The following is a 24713-nucleotide window of genomic DNA, read 5'->3' as shown; positions in this document are numbered from 1 at the left end:
AGGCCGATGTTCTTTGTACAGTTTACTTACATCGAATATATTCATTTGTTTTGTCAAGCTAAGTGTTTGACTGGTCCTTCAAATTACCGCAAATCACAACAATGTGTTTAATTATTTCATTGTTATGTACAGGTGCTAAAAATAATGAGGTTTTTGCTGGTTCTAGGATATCGTTTATACGGATATTTTTCTGCGGAGGCGAAATCTTATCTTTCATTTTATTTCCAACATTAATAAAATATTTATTGCAATAATTGGCCATTTCTTTATTTGTTGAAAATTTCTTGTTACTTTCGTCCATTATGCTGGCTTCAATCTTCCTATCTGTTTTTGTGTTTGTGGCGTCCCTGATAATTTGATAAACTTCTTTTATATTTTTACTATTTTCTGTAATTTGGCTTTTATAATACTCATACTTGGTTTTTTTAACTAAATCATTCACATAGTTTCTAAATTGTTTGTACTCCTCATTAAGCTGTGTACTATAATTTTTAATCAATTTCTTCCTTAGTTTGTCCCTTTTACGGATTGCAATAATTAGTTCCTGTGATATCCATTCTTTTATCTTTCTTTTTTCTTTGACTTGGAATAATTTGGGTTTCAATTTGCAACATGATAGGGAAGTGGTCTGTTGTGTGTGTGTTCAAGACAAAAGATGTACAGAAAAGTTAAAATATTAAGGAAATACGTATCAAAATAGGTTATTTAAAGCAAGAGGTCATTTTAATCATTTCAGGTGTTTAATTTCAAAGTTGAGAGGCAATAAAAGCAAAGGCTTTTTGAAAATATGACGGCCCATGCTATGGTACTCTAAACTAATTCATGAATCTAGTATTATACAGATGTAAGTTATTTTTGAAATTTTCAGCGTAATATAATTGTTGTCCAGTCTTTATACCTTCATAAACAGAAATATACATGTGTACAGGATCATACTATTTAAGTATGGAGAAACATGATTTCTAAAAGAAATTTGGTATGAAAAGCACATATAACAGTTTCGGAAGTTAGTAAATTAGAATAAAGAACATTACGGTAGTCAAAAATTAATGGAATAAGTGTATTGCATAATTAAAATTACATCAATTTTATATTTTGTGCATTTCTTGCAGTTCTGCTCCTGTAAAGTTATCTTTCCAACAGATCGCAATTTATTGAAACCTCCAGAGGTAAGTCAGACAAACAAGCTTCTATCTTGCTTAAAAACTTGTAAGTCGTATGAATATGCACTTGAGAATCAGCCGCATCATTCTTTCTATCCGTCCGATTTGGCATTGGCAAAAACGGCTGTTGAAGAAGATCTAAGATACTCATTTCATTTCTCAAAACGTTATATTGTGCACATTTATCTTAATTTAAAATTATAAATTTTTGGCAAGAATAAAGAGTACATTGAGTCGGTGTTTAATATTAGCATAGGGACTGAAACACTTTTCGAACAAGTTTGCAAATATCTGGATTTATTTTTGGATGTAGATTTGTGTTTTAAAACCCACATTAATTATTGTTTACAAAGGGCATATTTCGCCTTTAAGTTATTATATTCTCATAGGCATATTTTGACAAAAGAACTAAAAATGAAACTGATTCTTCATATCAAGTAATTAATTCACTACGATTTAGTGTACTCACTTTGTGTGGACTTTTCTGATACACAAAAAATTTAGGGTTCACAACAGTCCCGCATAAGGTATATAATAATAATATTGATTTATTTATTCCAGAGCAAAGGAAAAATTATATAAAGAAAAAGTGGCTGCAAGGCAGTGAACAACGAAAAAAATAATATAGTTTTTAGCTTAAAAATTACAAGAGACATTGAAGAGAAAAGAAAGAGAAAGAATCATTAGAAAAAAAACAGAAGGTAAGTAAGATCAGAAAGAAATGAGTAAGCATAGTGAGATGATGTGCAAATTATTGCTCTTGAACCAATTTGGCTTTAAAGTTTCTTTTCAAGACTGGTATCGATAAAGAAAAGTCCATTAATTTGTATTTATTAATTACAGAGGCAACTTGATAGGTAAATTACTTCTTAAATGTTTCAGTTTTATAAAGTGGTATAGTTAAAAGGTTTAATTTACAAATTTTGATTTTATGAACATCAGTGCGATATTTAATTTTGCGGTGGAGGTATGGTGGACATTGAAATTTAATAATTTTATAAAAAAATACTGCCAAATGTAAATTGCGCCGTCCACTCATATTAGGCCATTCTATTTTGGACAATTTGTGAGATATTCTTTGTCTACGCCTTATGCCAAATATGAGTCTCAGACAGCATTTTTCCACTTTTTGAATCCTTTTTATATCCAGGCTGTCCAAAAAAGGCCCATATACGTGATCAGCAAAGTTGAAAAATGATAAAACGAGTGTTTCACAGAACATAGCCTTAGTTTGTTGCGAATAATATTATCTATGTAAATAAATTAGTTTCAACATCGAATATGTTTTTTTTAAACAAAAAGTAATGTGTTCTTTATATTTTAATTTATAATCCAATATTAAGCCTAGATTTTAAACTGAGTCCTTAAGTTCTTTTATTTTGTAGGCGACAATATAAAGTTTAAGTATTATACTGTTCTGTAAGTGGTTTTTATAAGTTTCATTGCAGAAAAGAATGACTGTCGATTTGCCAGGATTTATTTTCAGTAAATGATCTTCGGAAGATTTCAGTAATACCTCTAAGTCATTATTTATTTGTTCTGTTGATATTGCAGCTAAACTATGTATAAATAACGAATAAATTTGAGCATCGTCTGCATAGAGATGATATTTACAATATTTTAGGGAATTTGCAATGTTAAAGATATATAAGTTATATAGAAGTAGGCCAAGTATACTGCCCTGAGTTACTCCTGATTTGACACTCAAAAATTCTGATTTTTTTCCCTCAAGGCAAACTCGCTGTTTTTTGTCTAATACAAATGAATTAATTAAAGAAGACGAAGCCTCCTTAAAACCTATATATTTTAAAATCGCAATCATAATATTATGATCCATCATATCAAATGCTTTGGAATAATCTAATAGTATCAAGACAGTTACATTTCCAGAATCTCGAGAAGTGACAATATCGTTCACTATATCACACAGTGCCGTCAAACAACTATATCGGGGTCTAAATCCCGACTGTTTGGAAAGAATAATATTCAGTCTGTCAATATAGTTGATTATCTGAGTTTCCATAGCTTTTTCCAAAATTTTTAATAAAGTTGGCAAAATTGATATTGATCTTAGTTCACTTAATTCAGTAGGGTTTTTAACTTTAGCCACAGGCAAAACATTGGCAATTTTCCAGTTTTTTGGAAAGTATCAGTTTTCAATACTCATTTAATTTCACACAGCTATTTATGATGTGTGTTATATATGGTATTATAAAAGGATAGCAAAGAAAGAGTAATATTTAATTTATCTGCATCAAAAGCTATAGATTTTATTTTAAGGATAATTTTATAAATCAATTCTTGATCAACAGGAGTAAATTTAAAAGTCATGTTATGTAATAAGTTATTATTGTAAAAATTCAGCAAATCAGGTTAAGCAATTTTATTATTTTATCCTATGTCAGTAAAATATTTGTTTAATTGATAAACATTTTTAGGTGACCTGAAATTGTTTGATTTTTATTTATAAGAACATTTAATTTTTAAGCTCATCCCATTGCTTAATCAAACTACAATTCTGAACCTTATGATTAAGATATCCTTTTTTTCCGCTCTTATAGCACTTGTTGTAAGATTTCTAAGATTTTTGTAGTAATCCCAATGGACACAATCCTTAGTGCGCTTAAAGCAATGAAGTGCTTGATTACGAAGATTTTTCATCAACCTGATGTTATCTGTTATCCAGGAAATATACGACTTTTTTACCATTTTTTATTCTTAACGGTGCATGTGTATCAAAAATGCTTAATGTTATTGACGTTAAAAAATCTATTTTTGAATCAATGTTGTGAATCAGATAAATGGAATTCCAAGATGCACTTTGCAAGATGCGATTTCGGCCTGAAACTCAGGCCGCACAATCAATACGGTACAATCAATAGATACAATCAGAGCACAATCAATACGGTATAGGGATCTAAACAAATATGAAGTATTGGGTGTTTCGGCATTAAGTAGATTCAGATGGAAATAAACAAGTAAGTGATCTGAAACATTAACATCTCGAGTGCCAACATCCTGTACAATGTTAGGATTGCAGCCGACTCGGCAGCCAATCAAATCGATTAACGTAGAAGTTAAATGAGATTCTCTTGTTGGTTCTGAAATCATCTGACTGAGACTAAAGGTATCCAACATATTATTTAACTGAATAACCTGAGAAGCATCATTATCCAGCACATTCATGTTAAAATCACCAAAACACAAAATCTGGTTGCAACCGGTGTAAAAATTAATTAAAACATTCTCAAAATAATTTAAAAATTCCTGACAGTTGGTTCCAGAAGGTCTGTAAATATTTTCGATAATAATTGATTCACCCATTATCTCCACCTTTACACATATATGTTCAATTATTGCCCGGCACTCATTTTTTAAGATGGAAAACTGAATGTTAGATTTTATATAGATTCCAACCCCACCCCCTCCCCTACTACCAATGCGATCTTGTCTAACTAGATGGTATCCATTAATAGAAGTATTTTCGTTTAGTTAGAAGTTACATTTGGATTAAGCCAGCTCTCCGTTATACCAAGTATATCATAATCATATTTAAAACGATCTTTAAATTGATTGAAGTTATTTAAAAGAGATCTAACACTAATATGAGCAGAGTGCATAACACAAGAAGAATTTAGTAAAAGAAAACGAAGAAAAAGGAAAGAAAGAAAAATAGAGAAATAGAAAAATAAATAAATTATATAAAAGAAAAACCTATATCTACGGCATAAGAAAATTTGAAACAGTTTTTTATAAATTAAAGGGCCTAACATGGCTCAAAGACGTAAGCTTTATTCTTTGGTATGATTTTACAAGATTTTACTTACCAAATGTGCTTCCTAATTATTAATCAATAAAATAAAATACCCTGCTAATATTTGAACCCTAATTTTCCACCACTTCATAAAACTGACCTTTTTCCTCAAGCATCTGTTAATATTTAGCAGAATTTCATTGTATTTCAGCTGTAGAATGAAATTCTGGTAAATATTTCTGCAATAATTCTTTTAAAAGAAAGTTAAACGATTCTTATTCAACTCAAGAGATCTAAATAGCAAAGTGTTATGATTAGCGATACATTATAAGTTCAATCGTTATGGAAAGTAGAAAGTTAGGATTGATTGTTGTAGAGATGTATACAGGGTAGCGCACTAAAAACTTTCCACTCTGAATTTCTCCGAGATTTCGTAAAAAATCAAAAAACGCTTGCATCTGTCCATTTTTGATTTTAGGGTAACAATAGAATTTCGCATTTATAAACCTTTACCATCAGCCCTTACTTGGGGGTAATAGCTACTTTTTGGGATATTGGGTAGGTACTTCCCTAAATAATCCAGGATTGAAATTTGACCAATATCTGCAATTATCTCTGTTCACAATACCATTAAGGAAAAACCTGCATTTATCAGAAAAACAAACATTAAAAATAATTTCTTGGTTGTCAATGATTCGTTCACTCGTAAAACTGTAAACAGTCTAGTAATCATCCTCCTTAAGTTCCGGTACTGATTTAATTTTGTAGTGATGAAACCTATGTTTTTTTTAAATCCTCTAGACCCTTCTGCATCAAACACCTTATATTTGACTTAATTTCCTGGTTTGAATAAACTAGGTTTGTTTGTTTCCCGACTGTTTCCCGAAATTTTACCACTAAGATATGACGTATTGTAGATTTGTAGATTGAGAAGGGAGTCGTTTCGGCTGATCCGCCGCTCAGCACTGCTACCTGTGAGATATTTTGTGCATAACTCTACTTGTCTTAGTTTGTCTCAAAAAGTCTTAGACTTCTGCCGTACAAAGCTATATTTTTGGGAGGTAGTTGTCCCACTTCTTGAGGTGTTGGTTGTACCCCTTCCAGGTACTTGAGCCTCTTGCAGAGTTGGGTCGGGCATTCACAGAGCAGGTGTTCTGCTGTTTCTGTGGCATTGCTGCAGAATCTACATTGGTCGTCCTCTGTTATACCTATTGCCTTTAGGTGATATTTCACTGGGCAATGACCGGTTAGGAGTCCGACTACTGTTCTGATGTCTGATTTGTTCATGTCTAGGAGCTGTTCAGCTCTTTTTCTAGAAGTGGTTATAAACTTTTTTGCCTGTCTTAGTCCTGGTGCTCTTCTCCAGGGCGACAGCAATTGTTCTTTTAAGATATGACGTATAGTGTACGTATGGGATAAGTGTGCATCTGGATGTAATTCATTGTAAGACAATGCAGCTGCTCTAATACAATCATTATTTTTAAAGAAAATTGAAATTATTTTAAATCTCTCTTGTAGCGTATAAGTTATTTTAAATTAAATATTTGGCAAAATGAAAATTTGGAAAAACTTAAAATTCTCATACAGTCAATTTAACTGATACGAAACGCAGACTAATAACTAACTAGCAATATTTGTAACATTCCGATCTTTCAAGGTACTATTGTAATAATATGTGGTGTTGTTTTGTGTATTAAGACTACTAAGCAAAAATGTATGAGTACTGAGTACATTAAATAAAAATTGACAAATTTGTTTATTATCAGATTTCTTATAAGAAAATCAGAAGGGCTTTTTTATAAATAAATCAGGGTTTACTTCACTAATTAACACTAGTACAGATAACAGAATTAAATAATAATTAATATTAGATAATATTAAGTATTTTAATTAGAAAAATGTGTTAATATTTTCTTAAGCTTAAAGTAGCTTTTCTAAGATTTTGACATGCTATTATATTAAAGAGGATGATAGTAGCAACCTGTAAATTTTAAGGGTAGCTGTCACTGTAGTGTAGGGGCTGATGGTAGAGACTTAAAAATGCGAGATTATTTTGTCCCTTAAATCAAAAATCGACGCGAGCAAACGTTTTTTGATTTTTTACGAAATCTCGGAAAAATTTGGGGTGAAAAGTTTTCAGTGCGCCACCCTGTATATTATCTAAAACAGTCATTACCTTAAAAATTTTGACATTTTAACTTATCTTTTCATACGAGCTAAACTTTGATTACATTATTTTTAGCTCCTTTTTGCTTAATGTATTTAATAGCAGCTCATCTTGTTGCTGACTGGCTTCAAAGTTGAACTCATTGAGGTCCATATTATCGTAGTTTCTATATTGGATATGTTTATTAATATTACACATCTGGAAAGTTTAAAAAACTGAAAATATTATATTGTAATTCGATATATCTTTTGAAATAATTAAAGGCTGATTTGTTTATACAAGAATCTGGTTTGTTATGATGGTACTAAGAACACTACCTGGGTGTGAGTGGGTTCTAAAACTACTTATTTCAAATTCAATTTTTAAGATGTGTTTCAAGTTTAGTTCTAGATAAATATTGCTATAGGGATATATGCGGTAATACTACGGGAAAATCAGAATGTTACAGTTTTATTTTTATTTTCGTTTTTTCTTAATAATTTTGGTAGTTATGCAGATATTTCAACGCAAATTGGCATCTGGGGGTTTTTTGATATCTTTAATTTAAATTTAATGTTACGAGGGTTCGCACTTGTAGAGGACGCTATATACAAGGTTTTTTATATTTTAAAAGTGTCATATTTTTTTACGGCTACTTAAATTATTATTTTTAATAAAAAAGTACATTTATCTATTATTTTTATGAAAAAAAGGTATCTTGGTCGGAGTCGCTACAAGCCACCGTTTTCGAGATATTTAGACTTAACATAATGAATGCATTACATTTTAAAAGTCACAATAATTGTTTTTTTTAAGTTGTGTAAAATTCCTTTAAAAATGTAAATAATAAATGTAAAAGGAATGTTGTAAATAACAAATTCCTAAAGGCAACAGACATACTAAAAAAAATATGTATGAAAAGGCCTGTAACGTACATACATTTAGTACCGATTTATCCATTATACCGAACGGGTTTAATAATTTTTAAATTAATAATTTTTTGCAATGGTTTAAACCAATAGTGAGATGTGCGATATGCATTTTGTTTATGGTTTAGCTAATGGCAATTCATTAGCAGCCAGGCATCTTTATGAGGAGAAATATCCTAATCGTGTTATTCCGCATCATACGATATTTGCCCGTCTGCATCAACGCCTTTGTGACACTGGAAGTTTTCAACAACAGACTACTGGTAAGATGAGACCGCACACAGTAGCAACTCCACGAGTAGAAGAAAATGTGCTTCATGAAATTAAGGAAAATCCTGCAACAAACAACACTAAAAAGATTGCTTTAAACTTAAAAGTCCTACGGTTTTCAGAATTTCAAAGAATAACTTTCTATACCCTTTTTATATCCAGCGGCTACAAGCACTATTACCGACTGATTTTCAGTTAAGACTAAATTTTTGCCGTTGGATGCAACAAAAAATTGGCGAAAACTCCCTAGTTTTTAAGACAAATATTATTCACGGATGAAGGACATTTTTCCAGAGAAGCCATAATGAACTTTCGCAATAATCACCTATGGGCGGATGAGAATCCACGTGCAATTTTAGAAGGCAGTCATCAACATGAATTTTCTCTTAACGTATGGGTTGGAATTGTTGCAGACCATTTGATAGGCCCATTCTTTTTGCCATTGAGGCTTACTGGAGAAGTTACTCATCATTTCCTCAAACACGAATTGCCAATACTTTTGGAAAATGTTCCATTGCAGTACACTTTAAGTTGCAAATGTATCAGTTAAGATTGCAAATGTACTTCATACACGATGGAGCCCCACCTCATTTCAGTTTAAGTGCACGTGAATATTTGAACACAGTGTATCCGAATCGGTGGATAGGCTGAGGAGGAATTGAACCTTGGCATCTCAGATCTCCAGATCTTAATTCCTTGGACTTTTTCCTTTGGGGTTACCCTAAACATTTGGCTTATACAACCCCAGTAGATACTGTGGAAGAATTACCAAATCGCATTATGGCATCCTGTGAAACAATTAAACACATATCCGGAATGTTTTTGAACGAACTAGCTGAATGCCCGCGGCGTTGCTCACGTGAAAATAAAAGTCGAAGAAGGCCTCCAATAATAGTAAATGCAACCAACAATACACAAAAATAAAATCCGAAGCCTCGCCTCATTGATAGTACATGCAACCCACAATTGCCACACCGTTTTTCTTGAGGTCAAGAGGCGCGATTAATATAATATAATTATTATAAAACCAATACATAAATAATCTTAAAAATGATTCGTTAGAGTCCATAAAATGAGAGAATATGCCGGTGACGTAAAATGCGCACAAACTTAAATTTAAACCAAAAAATCAATAAAGGGGAGGCCCCATATTTCCCTGATTAGGTTTACTTGACCGTGAATACATGCATCTCTCTCTTTCACATCTGCTAGAATTCTACGCTTCTACGCTTAACGATAGCCAGCTTAGATGCGCGAAGTCTGACGTCACCGGCATATTATCTCATTTTATGGACTCTAGATGCAGAGCGAGCGGTAAGACTGAGTCGAGTCACCTCTCGGGTATCAGTCTCGCATGGACCCGGAATCGGTGGAATTTCAAAAAGTTCGTTCGTATCCGGGGCCTACATTATAAAAAAACATTGTTGCAGTTAATTTTTTTTTTCTTAAGTTGATGCCTGCGACTCGTTGGTGCGGGCAGTCTCCGTTCAAACTCCGAAGCGACGCCCCCTTAGTTCTCGAGGTCACGGGTAACAATTTTTCAATTTTTTACCCCTTATCGGTGGAATTTCGAAAAATCCGTTCTTATCCGGTGCCTACATTATAAAAGGAACCCGTTAGCAAAATTTCACATTTCTAGCTATTGTAGTTTGGGCTCTGCGATGATGAGTCAGTCAGTCATGACAAACTCTTTTATATATATAAATTGCAGTTAGGGGTTCACATTTTGAACAACTGTTATAATTTATGTTCCACCAAGTAGCTTTTTTGAAAGTAGATATTTATCGTAAGAACTTTGGGTAATTTTTTTTTACTAAATAAAAAATATTTTGTAACAGAAAAATATAAAATAAAACTTAATAAAATATTGACATTTATTTGAAAGTTTCAAAAAAGCATTGAATGGTGAATAAAAACTCCAGATTCCATATTTAAAGCTGATAATATCTCGAATCTAAAACGTTAAAATGTAATGCATTTATTATTTTAATTCCAAAAATGTCAAAAGCGCTGGCTCATAGCGACTTAGACCAAGATATCTTTTTTACGTGAAAATGATAGATAAATTTATTTTTTGTAAAAAAAATATTTGTATTGTATGTAGCGCCCTCTACAAGTGAGAAGCCTCGTAACATTAAATTTGAATTTACTATATCAAAAAACCTCTAAATGCCAATTTTCGTTCAAATATCTGCATGACTACCAAATTTATTTAAAAAAAATAAAACTTTAACACCCTTATCCCAATCTTAGAAATTAAGCATTTGCGGACATAGGTTTATAGGGATTTTTTTTATTATTTTTAAGCAAAGAAACTCCCCCTGATTTTTTTTGCAATAATAATGAAACACCCTGTATAGTTGGTGTCAACGATAATCTGTTGGTGTGATCTAATAGTGCAATCATCCGGAAGCATGTGTTCTTTTAATGAAATATATTAAGCAAATTCAAGTGCCAACATTTTGTTTTAAATGCGGTCAAATAAATCTCTAAAACCAATGCTGAAAAAGGAAATAATAACTTCTTCAACAAAAATTAACATTTTACGAAAATTCAGTAAATTTAATAAAAACCGACTTGTATAAAGCTAGTCATAGGTTTCGGACTAAATAATAAGCCCTAGGTAGCGCCAAGTGACACGTACCGGCCTATTCAGAGCCGTAGTGTCGCGAATATTCGTTTTGCCTGCTTTTTGATTTTTGGGGTGAAAAAGTGAATTAAAGTTGGTTTTGTTAGGAAGGTGACTTGGCTTACTGATTTTTTTTAAAATTATTTGGGAGAGAGTGGAATCAAAAAAAGATGATATTGTTTCCAGTAAAAACTTTAACAGTTATCTGGATAGCGTCATACGTCGGAGTTTACAATTCATAAAAGTTAACAGAGTGCGCCGCGGGGCTATATAAGAGCTGATAGTGAGGTTTATCGATTTTTCCTTGCGATACATGATGATGTATAGGAATTAAAAAATTATATATTATAACTCCAAATTGCAATACAAATTAATAACAAAAAAACAATGAACGAAAAATGTTATGGGTAAATTGTGGTATTATGTATAAACTAATTGTAGGTTTCGGACATGGTTACTATTAAATTAAGAGTTATACACTAGTCAAAGTTCTATATAAACCTAGAATTAGATTCCAAATATTCATTTTCTAGTTTTCGAGTAAGGATGAAACAAATGAAGTAGAAAACGTAGGAGACCAACGGTAGGTATACATTTCTTAGTAAAAGTGCTAAACAAATTTGTTTAAATGTCATCAAAATTTAATAATGAATCTTATACTAAAAAGACCAATTGGCAGTTCCTAATAATAAACATCTTATGCTGGATAAAAACTTCCTGGACGATATGGTCATATAGTCATACAATTTTGAGATAATGTTTGTATTATTGTGAGTTTAATCTAATTGTGTCAGTTCGGGGATAATTCAAAATAAAAAGTAAAAGCAGCAACAATTGCTCAAATTTTGACAGCAGTGTCATTACAGGTAGAGGTGATTGAAGAAGTTAATATTATAGGGATCAGTAGGAAAAATCTGAGAAGAGAATAAAGGTATAGGAAATTGCATTGTATTATTTTAAATGACCTCCAAGAGAACTGGATTTGCAATAATTTCTTTTTCGGAGAATATTTAATTAATTAAGACAAGTATTATATCCTAATTTTATGTTTCAGCTAATTTTCTTTTAACCAAGGTTTTATATTAAATTTACTTTTAATTTGCCTGTCATCTATGAGCCACGGGGCAACTTGCTTATTTAATCATGAGAAAAAAAAAGTTGAATGAAAAATGAGCGTAACTATAATATACATTTTTTTGTCCCTTTAATATACCACTTTCATATTCCTATAGTACAAGTCATAAACATACAAGGAAAAGAAAATTGAAAATAAAAATTTTAATTTGATCTTTTTTTTTTTGATCATTGACACATGTAATACTATTATTCTGTATCACTTTACTTATCTCTAAAATTTCTAGTAATTTACTTTTAGGCTACAAGTTATGACTACAATTTATATGACTGCAAGATGTATTGACGGAACTCCTTAATTTGTGTAAGTAATTTTAATACCTTTTGCAATTTAACAACTTAAATCTATATCTTATAAGTTTCGTTGGTTTTTTTATATCCCTGATGATGGACATGTTATATGTCCGAAACATGTAGGATTAATATTTTTTAAATAAATTTAGTGGAGTATGACCGAAGTATCTTTAGTTACCCATTGATCTATTAACTCCACTGCATGAATGGACTACTTTTTCAACTTTAAATACTACGGCTTGGATGACCTCAGTATAAAGCTGATGAGGGACTATTATTCAGACAAGAGACAGATCACTGACACAGGAGGCGAGAGCTCTGATCCAAGGGTGATGCCATATATACAGGGGCCAATTTTAGAACCCCTAATGTTCATAATTTACATCAATGACTTTATAGCTACTCTACCCCAATGTATGCTTGTAGTTTTCGCAGATAAAAGAATAAGTTTTCAAAAAAATGCAAAACACTTGATGAAGCAGAAATGGAAATGGCGAATCATGGCGGTACAGTAAGCGATTGGTTTCGGTCAAACCTCTTGAACATAAATTTAGAGAAGATTGAAAACATGATCTTCACTCTGAAGAAAGGTATTATACCACAAAACCTAAAAGTCTTCGTCTAACTCTAGTCCCAAAACTTGCTTTTGAACAACACGTGCAAGTAACCTGTAAAAAAATATGCTCTGCTGCCTTTGAAATATATCGGGGATCGTAGACAGCAGAACTCTAAAAATGGCATATTATAGACTTTTTTATTCAATTTTTATGTACGGACTCTTGAAGTGGGGGCATTCGTCTCATACTGCACGAATCTTTATATTGCAGATGAGGGTGTCAAAATCATAGCTGATATCCCATATCGAGAATATGTTAGGCTTTTTTTACAGCTTAGAAATACTAACAGTTCTGAGCCAATGCATTCTGGAATCCCTTTTATACATATACAAGAATTCTTCAAACTATAATTATGGTCAGGATACACATAACTACAATACTCGCTATAGACCAGACATACAGATTGAATACTTGGAAGGCTTTAGCCTTCTTGGAATGCAACACGTCATTATGAACCTACATTTTTTATTAAGTTCTCGATCAACATAAGAAATCTTCCTTCGAAAGCCTTTAAAAGCGAAATTAAACGGTTTCTTATTAATAAATGGATTTATTCACCTGAGTTTGTACAATTTGAGGCTACAGATCTAATCTTTCAAATACCTACTTTGTTTAGTTTAGAAATGCGTTCATGTATACTAAATTTATAATATTGTTTTTTACTTTTTGGCCATCTATATAAACTTTGTAAGTTTTATTACGTAATGTCTTAAAATTTAAAACCTTGCGAAAGCAGTTATTATTCAATTTGGCGTATGCGTCAGCTCATTTGGGAAGTGCGAAGATCAGTCTTCTTACATCTAGTCTCCTTAATCAAAACATTATAAAGAGTACCTCTTAATTATTTGGTTGCCATGATCAACGAACGATGGGATTGCGATGAACTTAGAACTTAGAACAAATTAAATTTTTCAAGTTCAAAAACTTCCTATTAGTTTACAGTATCCCGCTAGCACTATAAGCAGAAACGTGGTCTCTCAAAGTTAGAATTTTTAGAATAGAGGAGAACTACTTAACATCGTTAAAGAAAAAAAGTTTCCTACCTCAGCCATAGAGAAGGCAAACTTTACATTTCTAAGCTAGTTTTACCAGTAAAAATAAAGTAACGTCGAGGCTCAGAAACAAAACAACACACTTGGTTAAGAAACATATGGGACTGGTATCAGCGATGCAGCCATCATATTTCAAGGAGCCTAAAATGGCAGTCTACTGAAGAAGAAGAGTTTTGTCCTATAAAGATCATTAATAGCTTGCTTTTTAATCCTAATACAAATTCGTCATCTCTAATTTTTGATATGATTTACGTCTCTAAGTAAGAATTCACAAAAATTAGTTGTGTCCTAATTTCCTCTTCTTTGGGTTTTTGGTTCTGTGACTAAAAATGTCAAATCTCTTTTTGTTCTTTAATGTTCATATTAACTTTTAAATCTTTCTATCTCTTTTTATTTATTTTTCTGTTTCTTAAACTTCTTTTACTTTTCTTACGTCTTTCACTTTAAATTTATTAATTCATCTATCTCAATGTTTTATTACTATAGCCTTTGAGAAAGTAATTAATTTCCTCTCTTGTATAGTTTAAAACTTAAGATAACATAAATAATTAATAGTACTTACCTATATTTCCTATTGTCGTCGCTGGATCCACAGGGTTAGCATCCTTGTACCAGAGTATCTCTGGTGTGGGTTGGCCCTCGGCCTGGCAGTTAAGGATGATCGCGTCCCCCAGGTTCACGTAGATTACGTCCTCCGGGGTGACTACGAATCTGGGGGGCGCGTGCACGTCCAGATGGAACCAGGTGCCGTTCTTGTGTTGGTTCGGGGAACGGTTGAGGAATACCACTTTGCATTCGTACCTTTAAAAAATATACAAATATAATTCTATTTTTTTCCTCAAATAAACCATTAGAAATTATATAAAGTATACCAAATCAAATTGTAATTTATAATATTCTGAATAAAAAACTCGTTCTTTACTCCTAGTTATAATTGAATAGAGATATAGGGCAAATATGGAATTGGAAAACAAACATGAGTATTCTCTAGAGTAATTTTCAAAGCCTAACTTAATTCCCATACCTCGAACGATATTTATTGCCCGCAAAACCTATTTTATTAAACGGATGTCGGTCTAATTGGTTTTCTAATCGTTTCCAATTGCGCACTTTTGTGGTCAATAAACTTGCGCTTACAGAATTGCCAATTCTTATTTCTTTCCAATATATAAAGGAAAATGTACAAGCTGCCTAAATTTATTTCAATAAAACCTAGAAAACGAACAACGATTAAAAAATAGTTTCTTCACTTATGTTTATTTTTTTTTCTATACAGAATGGGATACTTAGTAGATTTACGAAAAATTGACTTTAATAAAAAGAATTATTATTTAAAGAGACAATTCGAGCCAAATATTTTTAACAACATTTGGTTTAAAAATTACCATTATTGCAGTTTATAAAATATGGCGGATATGTTAGTCCTTTATGTCGATGATAATATTATGTTTCAAATTATTTGGTGGGTCTTTAAACGAGACCGCGTTTTGCGATATTTTATATCACATTTGTTGTTTCTTTAAAGTTTAAACGTAGTCAGTCAACGCGAATCAGGTAAAAGTAATCTGACGTTGTCACTAAAAAACTGTTTTCCTGACATAAAAGTTGAAAGAACTCGTCCATTATCTCTAAGAGAGGTCTGATAATGCTTTATTTTAAGCGAAACATGTAACCTTCAGGACATAAAAATATTTTGAGCCGAGACTTAGTGTTTTTATTTTGTCTCTTGACATAAAAGTGTTGGTTTCAAAAGTAAAAGATATCTGGAAACCTTTAATAAGAAGTCAGGCAAAGATGAAGACCGAGAAATTCATGGAGCTGCTATTTAAAAGGTTTAACGAGCAGAATAAGAAACAAGACTAGCAAAACCGTAAACAGAGAGAAAAACAAGAGGAATAAGAGAAGAAATGTCAATACCTAATCTAGACTATGAAATACGACCTGAAAAAAGAAAATAAAGGGCGACAGAGAAAACCAGAAAATCTGATAAAGGTCATGAAAGAAAACTTAATAATCTTGAAAGCAGATCTTAAAATGGAGAAAGAAGAACATGACAAAAGACAGATATCTAAACAACAGCTTCGAAAAAATCTTCAGATAAAACAAATAGAGTTTATGACCCACTTCGACGCAACAGTGAATGAAAAAATTGAAGAGATACATAAGAAAATATGAGAACTACAAATAAAAGTAAACGTGCCCCTGTTTATTCCGATCTTAAATGTAAATTATAAACGTTAAGCCACCAACATTCAACGGCAAAGAAGTATGATATACTTACTGAAACCAGTTCAAGGCAGCTTCCAGGAAAAACGCTGGGATTAAGAAGAAAAAGCAACCAATCTTAAGCTATGTCTGAGAAAGATCAGAAATCTAAAAATGGGGCCAATCAAGAATCAACTTGATCTCGACGTACTATTGCGTACCTTAGAGATGTGATGCAGTAAAGTCTATCTATAACAAGTGTATTAGGTCTATTTGAAATTTGGAAAACAACAATTCGAGAAAGGTCTCCTGCAACAGTTTGAGACCGATATATCTCGATTAATAAATTTGATTTCCCTTTCTGCTTCAACAAAGTTGCTGCAAGTATTTTACGAGAAAGCGATATACAGTAGCGACCAAAAGTATGAAAACTTTTTAGTTTTCTACAATTTCTTCCAAAATCCATGTTTTTTAAACCTCAGCAATTTTAGTGCACAGCATAAAAAACGTTAAATTTATTTTTGTAGATTGTTAAAGTATTTTTTTTGTATCTTGATATAGTATATTCTTATATAATTTTTTTTTAGTTACTCGGCTTTAATAATATGTGTTTTATTGAAGAATTACAAAGCACAATGCCAAAGTGCAGGTATTACAACGCTGACTTTAAATAAAAAATAGTTGCATTATACCAAAAAGGCGTGAAATAAATAAAGATTTATAATTGTCTTTACATAAGAAGGGGTACTGTAAATAAAACTAGTAAGCGTTATTAAATGTTAGGAATTGTGGAAGTGATCCAAAAAAAATGCTGTTGATATTAAAAAGGAATTTTAGGCGAGAAATATGCAAACTTAAAGCTTTCTGACATAACTGATAGATGTCGCCTTATAATAGAATATCTTCAGGGTCCACGTGCCGTTAAAAAAAACATTGTTCACAAAAGCATAGAGTGGCCAGATTAAAGTTTGCTAGTGATCACAAAGACTGGATACGAAATCAATAGGCTTCAGTACTTTTCAGCGATGAAAACAACTTCAATTTATTTGTGGGTGATACTACGACTCAGGTTGCTACAGTGAATACATCTAGGGCCAGGGTGTACAAAATGACATAGGGTTTTCAATCAAAATTGTCTATGAACAAAAAATATTTTAATTCTACAAAAGTGACAAAAAATACAGGCATCTCTACTCTATTTTCCAAAATAAAAATCACCAAAAAAACTCAAAAAGAAATTCTCATTTTGAAGTATTTAATTTAAAAAGTTAAAAGTTCGTTTTACCCTCCTAAGTGGGTAAAATGACATACCTATTAAATATTGCCAAAAATTTCTGTAGAAAATTAATTATCGCAACACAGTTCACAAATAAACATCTTCGGCAAGAACAACATTGCAGCCAAATTTCCTTTGCCTTTGACCTTTTAAATTCTTCCACACAGTAAATGCAAATACAATCTTCGTCGTCTTCTATTAAGAATGGGTTGTTTTCCGATTCAGAGTCAGTGTCAACAAATACCTTTTTAGCTGCAGCTCTTTTTTAATTTTCGACTGTGGGTGTAGTTCTTGATTTTGCTTCCTCCAAATTTGGAGCAGAATTTAGCACGGTAGTTCCCTGACGCTTTCTCGGCTTCCTCTTTATCTGGCCTGAGATAAATGGTCCTACTGGAATGGGACTCAGATCGGAGACAGTAACGGCAAGTAAACTTTTATTTTGTTGCTCTGATGTACTGGGGATTACTTTTTGAAGATTGGTTACGTCCTTTAAATTGCCCATCCCGCTTGAAGTTTGTAGAGATATTGCTGCGGAAGGTTCTTCAGCTAGAGTGTTTTTTATATTTATATTACCTTCGGATTCTGGAATATTTGTTGTCTCTGCTGCTTGAAACATGTATTCTGGAAATATATCAGGATTTAGTGAGCATATTCCGGTTTTAGAAAAGCCGTTGGTTGCATTTTGAATAGTGGCAGCTTTTCCATATGCTTCAGTAACTAAGGCACCTATTTGAAATTGCATTACAACTCTACCTAAGTTTGCCTTAAGCCACTTGGTTATAGCTTGATCGAAATAGGTTTTTAAGGGACCGAAGAATGAAACATCAAGGGGCTGCAGTCGGTGGGTTCAGTGAGGAGACAAGCAGAGCAGAACAATACCATGTTCTTTGGAGAAAATCAGACCATCAAGGTACTTATGCTTGGAATGGCCATCAATAATTAAAAGCATCTTTTCGTCTGATGAGGCCTTCGTAAACTTTTGAAAATGTTTTAACCATTGCAAAAATACTGGTCCAGTCATCCAACCAGATTCCTGAGCAATGCCAAGAGTCTCTGGGGGAGCATTATCAGTAAGTTCGTTCTTCATGTTTTTTCTGGGAAATATTAAGGCTGGTGGGATAAAATTACCATTGGAACTCATGCAGCAAACAACGGTTACATGGGATCCCCTTTCGGCACTGGTTATGTTATGTGCAACTTGCACAGATCTGAATATAAAACTTGGATATTAAGAGAATGATTCTAGGTTCGCTATGGGTGAACATGGGTATGGCCAGAGGAATAAAAAAGAAATTAAAAAAAAAGTAAACAGAAGCACTGGACATGGGCAAGTCTAAATGGAATTATTAAAAATGAAATCGACCCTCTGATTACTGCCAGGAAAAAATATTGTGCAAGATATCAATATACTGTATTAATTTTGATTGAGTACTAATCATAGAATGGTAAAAGCAAAGGTGACTGTATTTATAAAATGAGAGAGGGCAAATATGAGTATGAAGCTAGGACCTCAAAGGTGGTCCGATGATAAAGACCTGGGTGGTGCTCAAAAAATAAGGTTTGGAAAAAACTTAGGTAGAAGGATAAGCTTAGTGAAACCCCAAAGAATCTTATGAAACAGAGAAGAGAACGAAATTTCAAGCATACCACGAGTGCAGATCAACCACGAATCCTAAATAGAAACATCTCAAAAGGCGTTAGGAGAGATGTAAGAAAGTTTAAGTCTGAAGAAATATAAAAGGTTATTAAAAACAACGAGAGTTTAAAAGTTCTTCAAAAAAACTTCTCCTCTGGTACCAATAAGCTGGAGAAGGAGCAGATCATATTACCATAAATAGGGAAGACAGTTTTTATGCTGGTGACAAATAATAAAGCACGAAGTGAATACAAAATTATAATTGAGTGTACGATGCTAGAAGGAAATATATTGCTTAAGAATATATTCAGGCTTTTCAATGCATATCTTTGGAAGAGGACAAGACCTTCCCGTAAGACAATGCTCTAAAAATCAGAATGCACACAAAAAGAGACACATCGGAAAACTATAAAATTATATATCGATAAGCTTATTATTACATGTCTACAAACTCTGAAGATTATACTAAGCGTCCTGCCTAAATTAGATTTATATTAGCCACGTAAACATGTGGGATTTAGCCACGTTGAAACTATTAATACTCGAATAGAAAGATGCATCGATTATAACAAACTGCTTGTCATCGTATTTGTAGATTTAGAAAATGCCTTCGACCTCGTAAGTATATACAAAATGTTGCGAGTGCGGGCACAGCACAGTGTGACTGTCATATTGATTACCGATATACTCCCCTATTGAAAAATGTATGTAGGCGGGCAACCGCATGTCTAAAGTTGTGAATTTGTAATCAAAAGAGTTCATCAGGGCGATACAGTATCTCCGAAACTATTTACGACCGTATAGCAATATGCATTTAAAAGAATAAAATAAGAAGAAGTGTACATAAATATCGATGGAGAACTATTGAGCCGCTTGAGGTTCACTCATGATAATAGCCAACACTGCCGACAGTATTGACTAGGCACAGACTATGTGAGAGAGTCTTTATGAAGCGCGCCAAAAAGTCGATTTAAAAATAAATTCTACAAAGGCGCAATGTATGACCCAACTTCGATAGTGATAATATCTCAGTTGATTGTAAAAATATTGAGCAGGTTGCCTCATATGACTATTTGGAACATGATATTAGGATTGGCCGAGATAATCAAACCTGCGAGTTGAAAAGGAGAATACACGGACGGCATTTGAAAAGCTTAGAAAGGTTTTCAAATCAAGCATTCCTATTTGTCTCAAACGAAAAATATACAATCAACCGTTGCCACCTTTAAGTGGAACTGGACTGGCCATTTGGCGCAAACCACGGATGGATGATGGTCAAAGCGTTCTCGGGAATGGAGACCGAGGTACAATGCCTATAGGAATAAAGGCAACAATCAGCAAGATAAACGGACAATATTAAGAGAATTTGGGGAAACTTGATATAGGATGCACAGGACTAAAAGCAGTGGCAGACACTAGAGGATGACCTCCCTTTAAATTAATGACTCCAAAATCAGTAAAACGATTGACTGTAGAATTTGTTATGAAGTAATTGTGACTAAGGGATTTCACAATGGGGATCATTACACTTAAAGAATCTCATATGCTTATACTTGGAGACATTCAATGTGAAGACATTCAATGTCGAGGTCTTCCTGCAAGCTCTATAGTAACTGTACTGAAAAATTTCATGTCAGCAGCATATAGCAAGCAAAAGCTGTCCTTTAAATAGCCAATAGCTTTGTTGATGAAAAGTGAAAACAATCGATACAATGTGTGAAACCTGGGGAACACCATAAGTAACTTTCTTCCATACTACATAATATACTTTAAACATACTAAGGACGGCTCCTCCAAGAGAAACAAACTGAGTGCGGTCGTAATGTGCGACTTAAATGTGACTCTATACAGCTATAAAAAGAACCATGAACGCCAGTTGCTGTCAACTCAAGAGGAGCTCATGGTTGATAATATCGAAGGCCTTTGATAGGTCTGTGTAGAGGAAGTCCACCTGACAGCTCTTTTCCAATGAATCAATGAGGAATCTTTTTATATAGAGCCAGGATAGAAGTAGTTAAACGTCCTCTGTAAAAATTATACCGAGGGCAATATGATGTTTGTATGTATTAAATAATGCTTCTGTAAGTACTGATTCCATTACTTTTGGTATAATGGAAAGAACAGAGATTCATCTATTCTTCGCTACATCAGACCAGTTAGCCAATTTAAAAACTGGTAAAAGAGATGTAGATTGAAAAAAAAAAGGGTAAATTTTTTCCAACAAGAAGGAAAGAAGTTGAGTTTAAATGTTTCCTGAAATATCCTACATAGTGGACGCAAAGGTCTTTTAATGATTCAAAACACTCTTCTCGACTTGACCTCTAAACCCACCTCTCGACTAGTTAAGAGACAGCTTTCAAAAAGTAGATTGGCCTTCCTAATCACTTGATTTGAAACCCATAGAGAATCTTTGGCAGCTCTTTATAAATCAAACTGAAAAAAGAAATATTAAATATCCAGAAGACCTATGGCTAGTTTTGCAAAGAAAATTATATAATTCAATGGAAAGGTGATGCCAAACAGTGACTGATCAACATTTTAATAATAATTTTAAAAGCACTAATAATTGTTGTCATTTAACAGAGTATAATTTTCGTGATGTAAAATGGGAGCTCGAGCTCAAGAACAAGATTTAAAAAGAAATCGTAAGAAGATGATTGAATGATGAAAAAATTAAACAAAATATGAAAAAACTTTAAAATAAAAAATATTAAAATTAAAAGGCTAAATTAAAACCTATTTTAATAATAAAGAAATAATTTATCTATTGAATCAAAAAATGATCTAAATAAAAATTCTTAGATTAAAAGAAGCTACGAAATATAAATCGAATTTATTCCTGTCTATAAAGAGGAGAATAAAGTAATCATATAAGACAAAAAATTCAACTAATTAATAATTTAACTTTATTAAAAAATTCTTTTACTTCACATATATAAAAATAATTTTAATAAGATATTTAAAATGCATCAAGACGCGGTGAAGAAGAATAAGAAATTACGTTTCAAAATAAGAGAGATAGATATTTCCATATATTTTATTTTGATCAACCGAAAATCTTTTCATTCCTTAAAACTCCAATTATGACTACTAATGCATCATTAATTTCAAATTTTACTCCATTTCGCGCGGAATATGTACCACATTTTTCTCCCATTTTCTTGGCACGATGTGCAAGGTCGAAGCACTTGTTCGAGCGCAACGATGGTGAAAATAAGTAAATTTTTGGTGTCGGCACTAAGTCAGTTGTTACAATCATTCAAACAACAAAAATTAATTTTCGGTTTAAAAACCATTGTGTGATGTTGGTGAGCCTGGACTGCAACTAAGGGGATTCCCGTTAAGAAGACCACAACTGTCTTTTGGGTAAGTGCCCTTTTGAGTAGTGTGGTACATTCGTTTCTTTTTACAATTTTCTTACTTGCATTAGCAATCACAATTTTCAAATACAGTCCACAATCTTTTTAATTTTCTATTTATGCGTTGACAATGACTTTACATTATAAAATACAGCTGTGATTGTGATCTATATTTTCTGAAAATGATAACGGATATAGTGAAGCTAAATTCTCTTTAAAAAAGTTTGATGAAATCTGCCATTAGTCAGTTAAACTATTTTAGTTTTTGAAAGTAATATATATATAATAAGTAGTTATAGATACTACTTGTACTTTAGATACTGTTCAGCCTAAACTCTATGACTTTTTACAGGTATATTTTTAAGACGAACGATTTTTCGAATCAAAGTATTAGTCGACAAGTCACCATTCGTACGAAGAAGGTCAAATGAGAAATATAAGCCAGACTGCATTGTGCCGACCATTAAACATCTTTTGTAGGTAATGGTGTGGTAAGTTATAAGGGACCAGGGGCCCTTTACATTGTCGAAGGTATAATGAATGCCAATGAAGATAAATGGTTGATACCAGTTGATCACACTCAGAGACCTTAAAAGAAACACCGACATTAAGATTCCTCCGGCGAAAGGGTAATACAACCGTACATAATGGACGTGTGTATTTATAACAACAAAGTTGAAGAGGTCTTAAACAAAGATGAATACCGGCTGTTTACTAAAGACCCTACACGAATAGTAGAGGGAAGAGTCTACATGACACCTAAGAAGTATTCAGCTCATATTTCGGATATACTGCGGACCAAACTCACTCCACACCACAGCAAACCATCACACTTCTATAGACTTCCCAAAATATATAAGGAACAGATGCCGTTACGACCTATTACCAGCTCCAGGGATTCGCCATTATCTGAACATTCTAGGTTTTTGTTAAACATCATTAGACCACTGCGAGCGAACATGGAAATATTCGTCAAAAAGTCAACCTACTCATTGAATTACTGCGCGCCACCAACATCGGACTCGGTGACAACCTAGTAAGCTTTGATGTTAAGAGTCAGTATATGAATGTGCCCATCGAGGAATCCTTGAATAAATTTTTAAGGAAAGGCTTAGAAAGGACACGACCCTTGCTGAACGAACTGGACTACCATGTGACGGAATGATGGGTCTTTTGGAAGTTTGTCTTCATAATTCCTACTTTCAACTCCCATTGGGAGTACTTAAGACTAAGGACTTCTTACTATCTCCAGCCGTAGCCAACATGTACATGAAAGGGTCTGGAGAGCACGCTATAAGAACAGCATATTCTAAACCCAAGACGTGGCTTCGATACGTAGATGACACATTCATCATCATCAAGACAAAATCGACGCACAGCTAACGGACTTTCTGGAACACCTCAACAACATTGCTTCAAGCTTACGATAAAGTTAAAAATTAAGTCAATTCTAGCCGTTTTAGACGTTCTTGTGAGAAATGATAACGGGCGCCTTAAGACTTCAGTCTACCGCAAAATCACGCATACTGGCCAGTACTTGCACTATAACTCAAATCATCTGGGGTTAACAAAGGTGGGAATTATCAAGTCACTATATCAAAGGGCGACCGCAATTTGCAACAACTTAAGATAAAAATAAAAACTCCATCACCAAGGATCCAAACCACCAATGACCTTCAACAAAATGGGTACCCACTAAAGTTGATCAAAACAACAATCAACAAAGAGAAGAGAACTACAAGAGGAATCCTCCGGATTTCTAACGATCCCGTACTTCAGGAAAATTTCAAAGAAAATAAGGAGAATCTCTAGACTCGCTGAAAACTACCTTTACGTCAATACAACCATACGAGTCTTAGTATGGAGGACTGACGACCCTTGGAAAATAGGAAAAAGGAGCACTTAATGTCGACCTGAACAGGAGAAATTTCCAGATCAGGAATTGCAGAACATGCGTGGTCCAACAAGATATATGGGCAGAAGCAAAAATTCTATGTAAGGAACAACACTGGAAAGAAAGAAATTTTCTTAAAACAGCGTACATTGCGCAAAATCAAGAAATCTTCAGCCAGCCCAGTGTTAAAATTCCCAACATCTGAAAACCTCTACTGTCAGGACTCTGCATGATATAATGCATGATTAAAAGTTCCAAATTACTACGCACATCATTAGTATTTCAGCCCGTAAAATAGTAGTTGTTCTTAGTTTACACTTGATAACGGTTGGAGACACCAATCAAAACGTCGTGT

General features: G+C 33.1%; 1 protein-coding gene across 30 annotated transcripts in view; it reads right to left on the bottom strand.

The window, feature by feature from the left end:
* Positions 1–24713, bottom strand: part of LOC126744584 (protein turtle) — a 735337-nt gene that overhangs the window by 132554 nt on the left and 578070 nt on the right. For all 30 annotated transcript variants that reach the window (XR_007663236.1, XR_007663238.1, XR_007663237.1 and 27 more), the window contains one exon: positions 14551–14789. Coding sequence is in view for 27 of the 30 variants with exons in the window: in XM_050452059.1 (XP_050308016.1) it covers positions 14551–14789 (239 nt within the window). In the remaining 3 variants the exon portion in view is untranslated. The remainder of the gene's footprint in view (positions 1–14550; positions 14790–24713) is intronic.

The sequence above is a fragment of the Anthonomus grandis genome, chromosome 14 (genome assembly GCF_022605725.1).
Source record: "Anthonomus grandis grandis chromosome 14, icAntGran1.3, whole genome shotgun sequence".
NCBI classification, from domain to species: domain Eukaryota; kingdom Metazoa; phylum Arthropoda; class Insecta; order Coleoptera; family Curculionidae; genus Anthonomus; species Anthonomus grandis.
The sequence above is the reverse complement of the archived record's forward strand: the minus strand, read 5'-3'. Positions and strand labels throughout refer to the sequence as shown.